At 41.1% G+C, this 15,102-nt stretch overlaps 1 protein-coding gene across 1 annotated transcript in view; it reads right to left on the minus strand.

Annotated features, from left to right (window-relative positions):
- PLCL1 (phospholipase C like 1 (inactive)) overlaps positions 1-5,408 on the minus strand; it is a 178,236-nt gene extending 172,828 nt beyond the window's left edge. The window contains exon 1 of the mRNA XM_042040529.1: positions 4,886-5,408. Within this exon, the coding sequence (XP_041896463.1) occupies positions 4,886-5,158 (273 nt within the window). The 5' untranslated portion in view covers positions 5,159-5,408. The remainder of the gene's footprint in view (positions 1-4,885) is intronic.
- Between the last annotated feature and the right edge of the window lie 9,694 nt (positions 5,409-15,102).

A 15,102-nucleotide genomic window follows, 5' to 3' on the forward strand; every position in this document is an offset into this window, starting at 1 on the left:
ACATGCCTGGGAGACACATAAGAAGCAAGGAAGTACAAAGTGGTCAATTCTTTGCTGTGGCTTCCCAGAGTTCAAGCACTTGTAGTTTAAGAACTTTCTAAGCCAGATGCTTTGGGTGCATTGTGAAGCTCTCTTCATCAATTTGTCATTTCAAACCTGCTCAAACCCATTTATATGTCTGACTGCACAGATTTCTGGGGCTGTAAAGTGCATGGTTTACTCACATGCTGCATCAGGAAATACTATCATTTATTTTCAACCTGCTGCTAAAGAATTATCACTGGTTTTTTTCCCTGCCTTCACATTCTGGGAAAGAGAGTGGATATTAGTTCCCCGTTTCTCTCTCCACAATGTTTGGGAATTTATATACATAAAAATAACACCCACCAGTTACCTTTTTCCAGATCCATCTGGTGAATTTGTCATTTTGTGGCAGTCTTTGCATGGCTAGACACGTCACCCTTGCCCTTCTAAAGAACTTTTTAGGCTCTACCACATTATTTAATGCAATCTCAACTTAAATATTCTCTTTTTTTTCCTCTGGTACATATATGTCAAAGAATGCAATCATGATAAAATCACCACTGGACTATCAAATAGTCGATCAGCTTTAATGAATCTTACATAGTCATAGTTACAGATTATTAAGCAACAAGTGCCTAAATGCAAGCTTACACAATGAAAAGCTATGTAAAAGCTACTGGAGAATCATTACAGTTCTGAAGAACTCTGTCTTCTGAAAACAAACTCTTAAAACAGTTACGTTGCATAGACAGATGTGGCACATATTTAAAACACTTAAATTCCGTCACCACACTTCAGAACACAAACAGAGAAACTAAGCCTCATTGTTTGTATTGCAGGTCTGTTTTTTTAAAGCTAAGAATGTCACAAGCATAAATACAAGTCTTGAAATAAGACAGCTGGATATCTTGATACACTTCCACTGATTAATTCAATTGCAAAACCCTAAAACCTGCAGTTCTTAGGCTAATAGTATATTATGAGCAAGGACAACTCAACTGGCTTTTAAAGGAAAAAAAAAATCTCTGCATGAAGCAGGCAAGTAGCCTTTGGAAGAGCTTCAGTGAAAGGTCTCATAGCTCTACTGTGACTGAAGTTAAAGTCTCTCGAGTTAAAGAGCCTGCAGCTGCTACTTCAAGTTCATTTCATGGGCACAGTCTGCTGTGTTATCTGCTACAGTATCTTAAAACAAAGATCCAGGAAGAAAACAAACACATGATCCCAAAAGTTTGTCCTGCATGCAAACAAAGCAGAGAGAGAAGCCTGATAAGGATTGACAGAGAAATATTTTGGTACAAAGTATTTCAGTAGCATTATATAACAAATTACACAGCCTTCCTACTCATTTATTAAAGTGCTCATACACGGCAATGTCAGAAGGAACATGCCAGAAGGAAAACTGTATCAGCCAACTCTGTTTAGAACCCCCCACATAGGAAGGCTTGCAAAGCATTGCATGTAAAGCAAGCAGAAATCCAGTTCTCCAAGCACTGTCTTCTGCTCTCCTAGCAGCCTAAAAGTGGTTGCAATTATTTTATTTGCAAAAAACTGGCCCTGAATTATTCACAAGCCAAAAAAAAAAAAAAAAGAAAAAAAAGGAAATGCTTGGCAAATAATTTAGTCAATGCACAGTCCATCTCTAGGCTTCCTAGAAAACAGGTCAAGTTCTATGATTTCTTGCCATTTCTCTAGTTTTGTCTCCAAGCACTCTTGTCCACTGATTCCAGGTTCCTCATGGCAAACTCCCTTTCTTGTTCCAGTTCTGTAGTAAGATCATTTACCTCTTCCTTGCATTAGAAAAAAAAACCAAAACCCAAACCAAAACACAAAGCCTAAAAAAACAACTAATGCACAAGTATTAGGTAAATGACCTAACGCACAAGAACAGCTACAACTATTTCTCATGAATCTTATTTTATATTTACCTCAATCTACAAAGCTGTGAACATCAGCAAAGCAAAATGGGAATAAAAATATTCTGGCTACACTTCGTTCTTTTTATATAAACGAGTTCTCTTGGTTCTGAAGCCAAATATAGAGCACATGAATGCACTGAAGATTATTTAGAAGGGTTCATATTTTACTTACAATATATGCCAAGTGGAATTTGCTGCAGGGAAGGTTTTTAAAGCAAGTCCCTATTCAGCCTTTGTACTTCACAGTTACACTATGGGTGCCAGAACACTCCAAGGTAAGCAAGTCTGGCCTCCACTAGAATTGAACTCTCAGATGCTAATCTTGAGACTTGCAGAGTTCCAAAAGACAGCTGGGGAAAAAAATGCTGTTAAAAGTGTACTTTGACCATCTAAATCTACAGAATTTTAACTTTTTGCTTAATTGACTGAGACCACTCACGTTTAAAGTACACCTTCAAATAGTTGGGAGACAAATGGCAAAACAGAGCAAGAGTGTTCAACTCCTGCAGAGTAAGAGCTTGTCCTTACTGTGCAATTTCCTTTGCTTCCTTAAGTTGCATTTTTCAGTGGATAAGATCAGCTTAGAGAAAGCAACAGAATACTATTTTGACTATAGATTTATATTAACATATGGTAAAATAAATATAATAAATCATTACAAAATGCATTTCCCTGTAATACACACAATGCTTGAGCAGAAATCCTGCATGTTGAAGTCCTGAAAAAAGAAAAAACGTAAAATAAGTTGGGGGGGTTTATCTTAAGTCCAACTAAAATTTGCATTTAACACCTGATGAGTATGTCCTAGGACATTAGAAATTAAAAAAAAATGCAGAAAAATAAATTATTTAATTCCTACCCCAAGTTAATAGCATTTCCTAGTATAATGCCCAAGGAAAACTGTGATTGAAAACACTTTTATATACCACTGAGACAACCCTGTGGGAAAAGAAATGCAATGCTCTGTATAGGGTCCCAACACTGTGCATTAGAGATGCACAGCCTGTGAATTCTCAAGTTCAGACACCTGCTATCAGACACGGCCATGTTATCTAATTTAATCCATCTATTTAACAAATAAATTTAAGATTAACAATGGTATTTTTCATTCCACTTCTATCATAAGACCATTCCAAACCCTTACAGGGCCTGGAATAACCTTCTCGTTTCCAGACTAGATCTATGCATAGGAATCCTTTGCTTTTGTCCAAGAAATCAAATTTCCCCTCATACAATATTCAATCCAGCGACTTTATCAGCCCATCCTAGCTATCCTTCTATGCACCTGCTCCAGTTTGAATGCACCATTCCTAAGCACAGGAAACTGAGTTTACCCAGTATTGCAGATGAGGCCTTACCAGTTCCTTGTGTAAGAACATCAATACTTTCTTACCTCTGTCAGGAATCTTTCTCCTAATAAACACCATCCTAGGATATAGCTCAAGAAACTTCCTCCAGTTAGAAGAGTGATCATTATCACTCTCAGTAGACGTGCTAAATTATCAATATCAAGTTATCAAGCTGTAGTGAAAATGCTACTCAGTTATTAACAATAATACACCATATATGACATTAAAACATATCTACCACATGGAACTGGTATAGTCTGTAAAAATAATGATACATTTTTAACTGAAATCCAAGACTGTGTATTTTCAATTTTTGAAATCTTCACACAAATCTAAGAGAAAATATCATATCCATACCAGTACAGTTACAGAACTTTGGTCCTGATTTAGTAAAGCATTTATACATTTATGCAACTTCAGACTGGAAGCTTTCCCATCACACTCAGTGAATGTCTTTAGAAAACTAAACCCACCCTTCAACGCTTTGCTGGCCTTAATGGGTTAATATTTCAAGGTGAAACTTGCAAAGGGTCTTCGAGGCTCTTTTGCATTTAACGAGTTCGGTCTCCTCTCATTTTAAAATGCAAGAAGAAAGTATTTCGCTATCTATTCTTTCTCTGAATAGACATACGAAGCTGCAAGAGCTAAGCATGCGTCCTGCGCTTCTGGCATTGAAGTAGAGCTCTACCCAGTGCCTTCACACATTTACAGATGAGAAGTCTCATTTTCTGCTGTTCTCCCGATGCCTTCCCAGTGCAAATCACTACAAGAAGATCACGTGTGACCATATGCTAAATCAAGTTTGCCCAGGAGATTTCATTCATCGGTTCCCCAAAAACTGGCGATTAAGCCTACATTCTTGCAAGGAGATGCCATTTAATTCAAAACCACATCGTTTATTCTAAAAAAATTAAACCGGAAAAAAAAAGAACTAACATATTCATAAAGCCATTTTCCTTACCAGATTATAACAAAGGCGAAGGCTTTAAGATCACGCCCGACCAGTTAATTTCACATTATAGGTGCTAAACAGCCGGTGCTGCTCCGCAACAACCTGTACTACAGTCCGTCTCCAAACACACCTTCTGTTAATTTGTGACACTGCATATTTTGCTGCTCAAGAACGAAGAAAGCCAGCGCTGTAGAAGCTATTTATTCTGCCTTCCAGGTGCTTCATAAATATTAAATAAGAACAGATACGAGCTACTACACAAAAACTTTACAACTCGGCGGGAAGCTGCCCCACGGGTCACACACGAGCGCGGGAGGGACCCCGACCCCTCTCAGTGGCAACGGGAGCAGCCCCCAGCGCAGACCCCGGAGAGCCGCTCGGTCCGGGCACGCACCTTGCCCCGGGGGCTCCGGGGCGGCCCCACCGTCTTTGCTCGCCGCAGGCAGGGCAGCAGCGCTGCGCGGCGCAGCGGCCGCTTCACCTGCGCGGAGGGTGCGCGCAGCCCATCCCCGGAGGGCTCCCACCACCCTTCTGCCCACCCCGGGCCCCCACCGCGGGCAAGGACGCACCGGAGGGCGGCTTCAGCCCGGGTAACCCGGCGGCGGGACCCGCGGAAACTTCCCGGCGGGGCGGCACACCCTTACCTTGATGATGCTGCTCCTCCGCGGGGTGGCCTTGGCCGCCTCCAGCAAGCAGGCGTCGGGGTCGGGGGCTGCCGGCGGCCCCAGGCTGCCACCGGGGAAGCGCTCCGCGGTACCCACGGCCGAAACACCGCTGCGGCGCTCCCGCCTCCTGCCCCCGGCTGCCGCCGAAGCGTCCAGCGATGCCGGCTCGGGCTCCTCTTCAGCATGGTAAGCGGCATCGGGAGGAGCACGGCCCGCCGCCGGCTGCTCTCTGCCGCCGGCAGCCTCTGCCATCGCCCCGCCGAGCGGTGTCAACTTCTCCGGGGCGCTGAGAGGGCGGGGGAGTCACACAGACGAAGAAACGGACGGCGTCCCGCGGCGCTCCTCTCACGGCACGATAGCGCCAACTTTCCCCGGAGGAGCCATGCCCGCCCCCGGGGGAAGGGGCCCGCGCGGAACTCCGCGGTGCCGGAGGAGCGGGGCGGGGGACGCGGAGAGCGCGCAGGAAGTGCAGCCGCAGCCCCGCGCTGTTGTGACAGAAGCCGGGCTTGTGTTGACGGGCGGCGCTGACGGACGGCGCTCTCGGCCAATCAGCGCCGCGGCCGCCCCCCGGCGGCGCGGCGCCGGCCAATGGCCTTGGGGAGGGGCGTGCCCGCGGGACTCCGGCACGGGCGGTCGGGGCGGTGCGCGGGGGGCGGCTGGGGGGTGTAGGAGGTCTTGTAGCACCTGGTGGCTCCCGCCACGACCTTGAAGAACAGGGCCTGTGGAGGGCTGTGCCGCCTGTCGAGAGTGCTTGTGTGTTGAGGCGGCCGCGGGAATGCTTCCCCGCGCGTGTTTTAGGCAGGTTTGGGCTGCCTCTGTGCCAGGGTAAAAGCAGCGTGTGGAAGAGGTGACTTAGGTTAAACACCCTGCAGCCCGCGTAGCCCTCAAGTGGAAGTATTGTGGTAGGAACAGGGACGCTGCCAGCGCCGGTCGTGGGGGCTGCTGGTGTAAGGGGAACCTTAAGGCTGCTGACGGCTGGCCAGCAGAGTGGGTGCGAGGCGTAAGGGAGAGCTCGCAAAAGACGGCGAAGACTCACGTTGGGATTCCTCCGCCTCTTAAAAACGAGCCAAAAACGAAGCAGGTTGTGTGGGGCTGCGGCTCCGCCGCCCGTTCCCCGCTACGCGCTCCCCTGTCGGCCGCCGGCCCGGGGCCGTCCCGCTCCCGCTCTGCCCCTCACAGCCCCGGGCCCGGAGGGCGCTGGCAGGGCCGACACCGCCCCCTGGCGGCGCGGCCGGGCTCCGCACCCGCTCCCGCGGCGGCCGCGGTCCCCCCGCTCGGTGCCGGTGCGGGGCTCCAGCGGGAGGCGGGGAAGAGGAACCTCCCGGGAAGGGCAGGAGCCGCGGCCAGCCTTTGGAAGAGTTCGTGCGAGCGTGGTGCTGTCCCTTGCAATTCTTCAGAGGGTATTTAGTTATAATGAGATTACCCACGCGGAGACCTCAGGGAAGGTGGGGTGAAGGGGAGTGCAGCGAGGGTGAAAGTACAAGAAAGAGGTGAGGAAGAGATTATACAGTGAGATGGAAAATAGGACGGGTAGGGCTGGGCAAGCTGGTAGTCACTGGGGATGTAAGACTATTCAAAATTACAGTTACCAGCTTTAAAGGCAGTAAGACTCTATGGGAATGTTAATTTCTCCCTGGTTTCTAAAGTTAATTCCCTAATGAATGTGTTTGGTACCTGTTGTCAGTCACTGATTAAGGAAGAAAATAAGAGAGAACCTCCTTACCTTAACCAGTCATTAGCTACTAGCAAATGCCTGGCTACAGGGCATGATTGCCACTTAAAAGATGTGAAATTTATATATTTATATACATATACAAGTTTAGAATTCCATGTTAACAAAGGTCCAGAACTTCTGTCAAAGTTATTGAGGCATTTATCATATTCAACACAAAGATATGCTAATTGAGGGACAGATCTAAATACCACTGAACTTTTTTCATTAGCTTCCTTCTAAATTTTATGTAAAAAAAAGTCAAGATACATGTACACTACAGTTATTTTGCTTTGTTGCAGTGAAAAATGTCACAAAATAAGTAATGCTAAAAGAAGATAGAAAATATTCACCTTGAACAAACATCTATATTAAGCAATACCAGAGAGAAGAGACTGGTGAAGGAATGGAGCACTTAACCCCAGCCTGGATTGTACAAGAGAAAGAACATCAGACCAAGTCACTGCAACAAAAAGGGGGGAAAAAACCCAAACCAACTAATAAAAGCTTATTACATATCACATACTGTCACTCAGACTGACCTAAGAAGACTAATTTAAAGACAATAGAGAAGGTAATTACCATGCAGTATTTTAATAGAGGGAATTACTGCTTTGTGTAGAAATATGTTGCAGATCTTTCCTGTATTTTGTGAAATCATATGAAGTTTAATCATTGATTTAATTATTTGGGAACAGCACAGTGCTGTCATAGCTGAAATCTGCCTCTACCAGAAACTCTGCAGCATGTTGCACAGACAGATGCATACAGGATATTAAAGAACTTTATCCTTTCTAGGTTGTGTTTTACACATTTAATATTAGGGGGAGATTTATTGTCAAATGCATTGTTTCTGATATCAAAGGTTTAAAACTATTTAATTCTCACCTTACATTATAACCTTTGACACCTGAAGTCTTTAACTGGAAAAGGTCTACAGGGAATCTACAGATTTTAAGTTTCATAAACATCAAACCTACAGGGAACACTGAACAAATTGTAATTTTGATCTGTTTGTCCACAAGATGCAGAGGTTTTAGCATTATGTATGATACAGCTAAGTGAGGGTTTAGTTAAATTCTTTTCTAGAAGAAAAGGAAGGCTATTTTTCTGACTGTGCATCTCTAGATGCTTCTGAGGCATCTGCATCTATCTGCTTCTGTTAGTGGAGAGCCATGAATTATGAAGGAAAAGAGCAATTGGTTTTGATACTTCTTGATGTCTAATAAAAAATAGAGTTGACAAAAGGAAGCTTTACAGTAAAACTGCTTGCATACAAAGTTTTAAAAAATTAAGATTGGTTGGTGATAAGTGTCTATAACAGGTTTCTGTGATCAGTTTCAAGAAGGTCTGATGCAGTCCACTGTACAAAGACACTGCTGTGTTGTCTACACCTACTTCAGATAGGAACAGGTTTTTGAGAACAGTCACAGTTCACTCAAACTAAGAAAGGTAAGATAGATAAAAACATCTATGTGTTTGTCTGAACACAAGTCAGCAAGTGCCTGCAATATCTATTTTAATGTGGATTTTTTTTTTACACTCACTCCATCTCCATCCTTAAGGCACACAATTGTTCCTCAGTGGGAGTAGTTTGTATCACAAACAGGCTGAAAATACAGTTGTCTTGGAGCTGTGCTGAAGTATAGCTTACGTAAGCCAGTACTTGCACCCAGACATTGCATTTTGGGAAGCTCTTAAAATTAAGTGTTCTCCTGAGAGCCAAAAGTGGTTCTCCTATACCAATTGAACAGGGCTGATGAAGTGTGAAAACTGACGTATTTTCCTGTGTGAACATCTAATTTGCAAGGCAAGGAAAGCAATAGGGGAAAAGTTGTAATTTCTTCAAGTACACATTCATACTGATAGCAAATCATAACTAATTTTAGCATTGATGAGACTTATGCAAAGATATTGATGAGAAAATGTTTTGCTAGGTAATTCTTAAATAAGTCATTTTTTTAAAAGTCTTAGTGCTTATTGTGTCTGTGCTGTTACATTATGAATGTGATATTATAAAACAATAAAAAAAGAATGATATAATTTATTTATATAAATATGTACTTGTTGCTAAGCTTCGCTCACATTTTGGCAAAGCAACCCCCAGTCATATTTTGCCTTTACAACTATAATTAAGCTTTTAGGCTGGGAAAAAAATGCAAGTTCAAATCAGTGTAAAGCAAATGTAGTTAAATCTTGATTTTAAAACATACTGCACATGTTTACAATTTTTATTTTTCAAATATATTTACACACACACATTGATTCAATGCCTCCTCTTATTTTGTTAAATCTTGTTTTGTGTTGCCTCCTATGTGTTTGAAAAAGCCTCGCTATACTTACACATCATATTGTATTTTCTAGGTAGTATGAATGTTGTGTCTTCTCTAACTTAACAAGAGAGACTTTTGTGATATGCCTCTATCTTAATGATGTTCTTGTTCCAGCTGAAGTCACTGATGAATACTTTTCACTGTCTGAGGGTACTTTCAGGCAAATCCAGTGTTTTTAATAATTAAAATGCTGTGATTATAGAAGATTCCTGCAAATTCTTAGCTCTGAGGAATAATTCTTTATTTGAGGAGTATTGTTTTCCCTACAGATATGCCAATTAAGTGTGAGAAAGGGTAAAATCAGGACCTCAAATTAGATCATGTTTAATCCTATTTCACAGCCTCTACTTACTATATAGATGCAGGCCCAAGCCTGAATGGAGCCCAGGCTAGGTAAAGACTGGAATGAAAAGGAGGGTAAAATCTGAGATGGATTCTGTAAACAGTCATAGCTGGTAGCAAAAATTTAACCAAGTTTTGTAGACAGGAAAGAGCAGATTCCTGATAAGGAAGTGATTCTCCCACCAAATTTGGCACCAGGTATAAAGAAGAAAGTGACATTAGAATTTTCTAAAGGGAGAACAGTAAAATGCCATGTGCTGATTTAGGTTTGTAAGTAACTAAACATTTTTTTTTTCTAATCTGATTTTCAAGGGTAGATGTTTGCCAAGAATGTATTTCACTTACATAAAGATTCACAACATAAGTCACACCCGCCTTCAGATATTTGGGCAAAGTGATTGAGGTTCAAGAAGTTAACAAGTAACTGAAAATAAAGTTTTTAATGGACAGCCTGAGATAATCCCAGAAGTCACGCTACAACCTAGGTAAAAGAGAATTTATTCATTGGTGCAAATAGTGAAGCTTTCTCAAGTTGCCCAGGTTTAGTTGCTAGTTGCTTCGTTTTTAGGGAGGGAAGAGAAGGCATGTCGTATACATTATAACAGAAATTGGCTTGAAGATTTGAAGGAGTCTATAAGATGAATTCTTATTCAAGTCTGAAGATAATAATAATGACTCTTGTTTAAGGTAGGTGGTAATTCCACTTAATGAGAACATTTACCAATGACTGTCTTTCACAGAGTCCTTTTTAACTCCTCTGATCATTGCTTTTAGTATTTCTTCAGCTGTGACACATACAGAAATCTAATTGTAGCTGTTGCTAACTTTCAGGCTATGTGAACTTGTTAACTGCTGTGAAGAGTATGATCCGATAGATGTATGTCATTTCCTCCATTCTTTACTTAGGAATAGGTTCAAGTGTACTGTGTACCTTGCTAGCTCAATGGATATATTCAGTGTTAGAAATGTACATGGCACCATGGCTCCCACACACTTAACTGCAATTTTTTGGGATCATTTGACTGATCATGAACTGCACAGCTGCTGGGGAAGCAGAATTAGTTTTAAATGATACTTATTAGTCGGGAATTCTTCTTACTGAGGATAGAAAGTATTCTGGTAATATTCTAGTTCAAAAGCTACTCTTATGGTCTCTAATCTTGCCACCTGAGAAGGAAATTGCTACCAACATCAGCAGGAGTCATATTCATATCTACTTTGTAGTTAAAGAGTTTGGAGAAAATCTGGTCAGTATGCCAAGAATGGAATTTAGGCTATTCTTCTGCATGTTAATCAGACATACAACCTTCCTCCTAACATGCTCTCTGCAAGATTTTTGCATTGCTTAACTAGTTTTGGACATAAACAAGTTAATCGTGAGCACCCTGGACCATTGAGGTGCTAGGCAGTAGTCCAACCACCAGGAGAAAAGAATTCATTTAAATTCTTTCTGAGGGGGCCTGACAAGGATGTGAGGGAAAGTATCAAGTAATCCAGTAGGAGTGGGTCTGTATGGGGAGAGCGTTGGTGACGAGAGCCTGACATCCATTCCATTGCCACTTCTGGTGGGCATACAGGTCCAGTCCCATGGATAGAAGAGCTGCACATTGGAGTAGAGAACAATAGCTCATCGTTTCAACTGAGAGGTCAGTTTGCTCTCAGAAACTACTCTGTGATGTGAACCAAGTAGCTAAGTTAGGATGATCAGGAGATTTGCTTCAAAACTGGCCCTTGATCCAAACAAAAATGCTAAACCAGATGCACCCAAAGCAAGTAAGTGTTAAAGGTACATTGCTGTCTTTAGATCGCCTGTTCCTGACTGGCCTCCCAAGGAAAGAGTAGAAAGAGCTATACCCACATTTGCCTCACTTCAAAGAAAGCTGCTTTCCTGTGAAAAAAAGTCAAGACAGTGTTTCCTGGCAATATTTCTGACAGCTTCTGCACTGACTTGAAGTGGTAGTATATGCAAACAGAGAACCGATACCCTGTAAAGTTTTCCCTTTTTTATTATTATAGGCAGGCTGGTCTAGTCCTTGATACCACTTCCAAACACAAAATTACATGAATTTGAAAACTGCTAAAAACATTTATGTTTGGTTTTTTTTCACATGTGTAAACTTGGCCCATCTCTCTTAATTCTTTAGAAAAAGTCACCTCAAAGAGAGAAAAAAAAAAGCAATATGATTATGATCACAATGTAATACTCAAAATAACTTAAATTCCTCTGGTATTAATAGAATTGGTATGAATTGAAGGATTTAAGAAGATTAAAAATATTTTCCATCAGGGATGACGTATATTTAATCTTTTATTGCAAAATCTCATGTTCCTTAATGTCAGGTTAGAAGGATGTGGAAAAAAAAGCCTAATGACTAATATAAGTAAGCTTATTTTCCTGAAATTTGCCACTGTGGGAGTATAACATGCATAAATTGGAAGAATTGTTAACCACTGTTTATCTGTGTCCTTTCTGAGTGGGGTTAAATCAGCTGGTTGTTAAAATCTATATCCTATCCTAGCTCCCACTGTACCCTACAGCAGGATTAGCAAAACTGAAGAATTCTGCAAACACAAGGCCAGGAGTGTTTTACTCCCAAATGCAGAGATTTACAGACTAATCAATAATAAAATGTGTTGGGCAAACTTAGAAAGTCACCTGTTTACTTTGTGGTTTGGAAGAATCCTTGAATTCTAACCAGTTACCCTCATTTCATCTAATCTTAGACATACAGTCAGACTTGGTAGCAAGATTTCAGAGATTCAGATGTATTAACTCTTCAGGCTATGCTGCTGTCAAAAGGCAGCAGAGCTTTTCTTATATATACTCTGCAAGTCTGATGTTCAAAGATGCCAAGAAATGGCTTTATCAGCAGATATTATACACAATGAGCCTCAGTGAGCCATACTTGAACACAGCACTTTTCAAAGGTTTGTGACTTGGGGGAGCATAGGAAAAAACTAAGGAATAATAATATCTCTTGTTTTGTAAGTCCCAAGGGATTTACAATAGTGTGGGCCAAAACTTACACTGGATTGTTTCTTATGAGCCACTACAAACAAAACAAATTGAATTTAAATTACCTATTTGTCCAAACACTTAAACCCCCTTCATCTGAATGGAAAGCAACAGGTAAAAAACATTTCAGAGCTCACAGGTGCTCTGAGACTGTATTCTACAAAATGCAGAAAAAGAAGAGTGAATTGCAAATTGAGCAAAATAAAAGAGAAACAAAGCATAAAAATCCTGTAATCACTCACACAGGCAAGATAAGTGATCTCATTAAGCTGGATTCTAACTGAAACATTAATATGGAAAAACCTCTTCAAACTCCAGTTTAAGTTGGGAAAGATTAGCAATCCATTTTAAAAATCAATGCTTTGAGTTCTTGTTTTTTGTATGTATCTAATAATTTTTTTTTTAAATAAGGGGGGCAGAGACAAGAGGAAGTGAGCAGGAGTGTTGTTAGGGCAACTGGAAACAAAGTAGGAGGTAGAGACGAAGGTTAGAGATAATGGTGGAGACTGGAATGGAGTGAGAAGTCACAGCTCATAGAGAAGAGAGATGTGCCCAAACCAAGGAAGGGAATGTTGTGGGAAAAGGGCCTTCAACAGGGAAATGTCATATAAGAGAAATACACCCATTTGAATAAATGGAAAACTTACCAGAAACGAGTCATTTCCTTCTGCATTTTTCACATGGCACTGACCATAACTTTTATTTAGTGGAACTCCTTAGGTGACCACCATCAGTGCTTCTAAACACTGCTAACTCCCTTGAGAGGTCTCCTCCAAGTCCTTAAATACTTAAGAGGTCTTGGGTTTTTGAGTTTGGGCTAGGGGGGTAGAGAATCCATTCACAAGCTCGTAAGAGAAATCACTATATACATCTTTATAAGCTGCAGATTTTTTTTTTTTCTGTTGATACAGTTCTGTATGCAGCAGACACAGAAGTCAATCTTTCAGTAACATCCTAAGAGACATTTTTATGAAATTTAGAGCAGGAAGTAGGTAATCTTGCATCAGGTACACCTTCTGACAAGGATATATTAATGCTTATATTTCCATGAAAGGATCTTGCCATGCTGTTAGGAAAACTAGCATTGTTATCCACAGATAAAAATAATAGAAGCAAAAACGGTAGCATGTCTTTTCAAGGTCAGTGAATCAGTGAAATAGCAATCTGTTGTATTACTCATAAAATCATACTTGTCTTTTTCTGCCTGGAGAATTCTTTTCCTCCTTTCTCCTCCCAATTCATTTTTTCTCCCTATTTTTCTCTCTTGCTTTTTTTCAGCTTATTTTTCCTCACTTAACCTATAGCTTTCTCTAATGCTAAAAAAGGGACAAAAGTCAAAAGCCTACAGTAGCCAGCATAGTCAGACTCTTGTCTTTTACTGCCTTTTTACTGTCCAGTACTGCCTTTTAATTTGTGGGGGAGAACAGGGGAGATTATTTCATGCTGTATATATTGCTGACATGTGGAATCAGGAAAAACAGTTACACTTCTGACTTCCTTCGGGAGTGGCTCCCTCAGCCAAGATACAATTCCCTTAATGAAGCAGCCATGCAGTACCAGGGCAGCCCAGCAGCCTTTGTTGTGATATTCAAATGCTGTATGCATGGCAGTATTTTTCACCAGCTCTACTTGTAATCTTGTTACATTTATAGGTGTGTTGAATTTTCAGGTTTTAAATCATCACAATAAAAAACAGCTCAATCTTTCTCATTTATTTGCAAAAGTCCTATTTTAAATGTAAATGTCCTAGATTTAGGTTTTTTAACTAAAGAAGGAGGTATGATGTAGAAGATACAACAATTAAAACTATGTACAATACACTTTCACGTCTCTGAATGTTTGTTTATTCTTTCAGCTGTTCCCACTTTAAATTCCCCAAATGAAGACAGGAAGTACATGAAAGGCTTGGGCTATTCTGCCTTTCACATCATTAAAATGTAGTGCTGTTCTCAGGGTAAGCTTTGTTGCTGTCTGATAAATATTCATAAAAGTCAATGAATGCAATTCAGCAGAGTTCTGTAATCTCACAAAATAAGTACTTGTACAAAACCCCATCAGCTCTGCTAAAATTGCCTTTACTTTTATACAGTTTTCTCATCTTAAAAAAAAAAAAATCAATACTAAGAGTTAAGCATTATATTGTTATATATTACAGGCACAGAATTATTAGAAACTCTTCTTGGATTGTGGCTTTTTAGTCTGTGATAAGAGTAATGTTGCAGAAGCTGACAGATGTTGAAGCAGCACCAAAAAATTAAGGAGCAGTGTAGGGTTTCGTAAGGACCGCGGGTCTGTGCCGTGCCTCAAGGAGAGTTAAATGATGTAAAGGGCTGTCTGGTTTAGGTGGGATGGGTATCATTTGCATAAAGTGAACTTAAGCAAGATACAGATATTTGAATTCAACTAAAAGATATTGTAGATATTGTCAAGATAATCTTCCTTGAAGTCTTTCTTTTAAAGCACCAAGAGAAAGTAAACCATGAATGTAACTAAGGATAGTAGTGATCCTGACATTGAGTCTCAGAGTTGAGCTGCAGTGATTTAGCCTGTGCACGTCTGATCACTTTGAAAAACAGTTTTCCCACTGGCGTGGTTCTCTCAGCACACACTTGTCTGCATACCAGCTCTTGTTGTCATCAGATCAAGGATTTTTGTCAGGCTGTATCTTCGTACCTGCATCAATTACGAGTTTGGCATTTGAGTCACTTTTTTTTCCAGACCTGTTTAACAGCAGAGATATTCAAAGGGTGAAATGCATTTGCAGACAGGATGAAATTACGGAACAGGAGAGCAA

The sequence above is a fragment of the Corvus kubaryi genome, unplaced genomic scaffold (genome assembly GCF_017639235.1).
Source record: "Corvus kubaryi isolate FWS band 111438036 unplaced genomic scaffold, C.kubaryi_AGA036_p1.0 37396, whole genome shotgun sequence".
Taxonomy (NCBI): domain Eukaryota; kingdom Metazoa; phylum Chordata; class Aves; order Passeriformes; family Corvidae; genus Corvus; species Corvus kubaryi.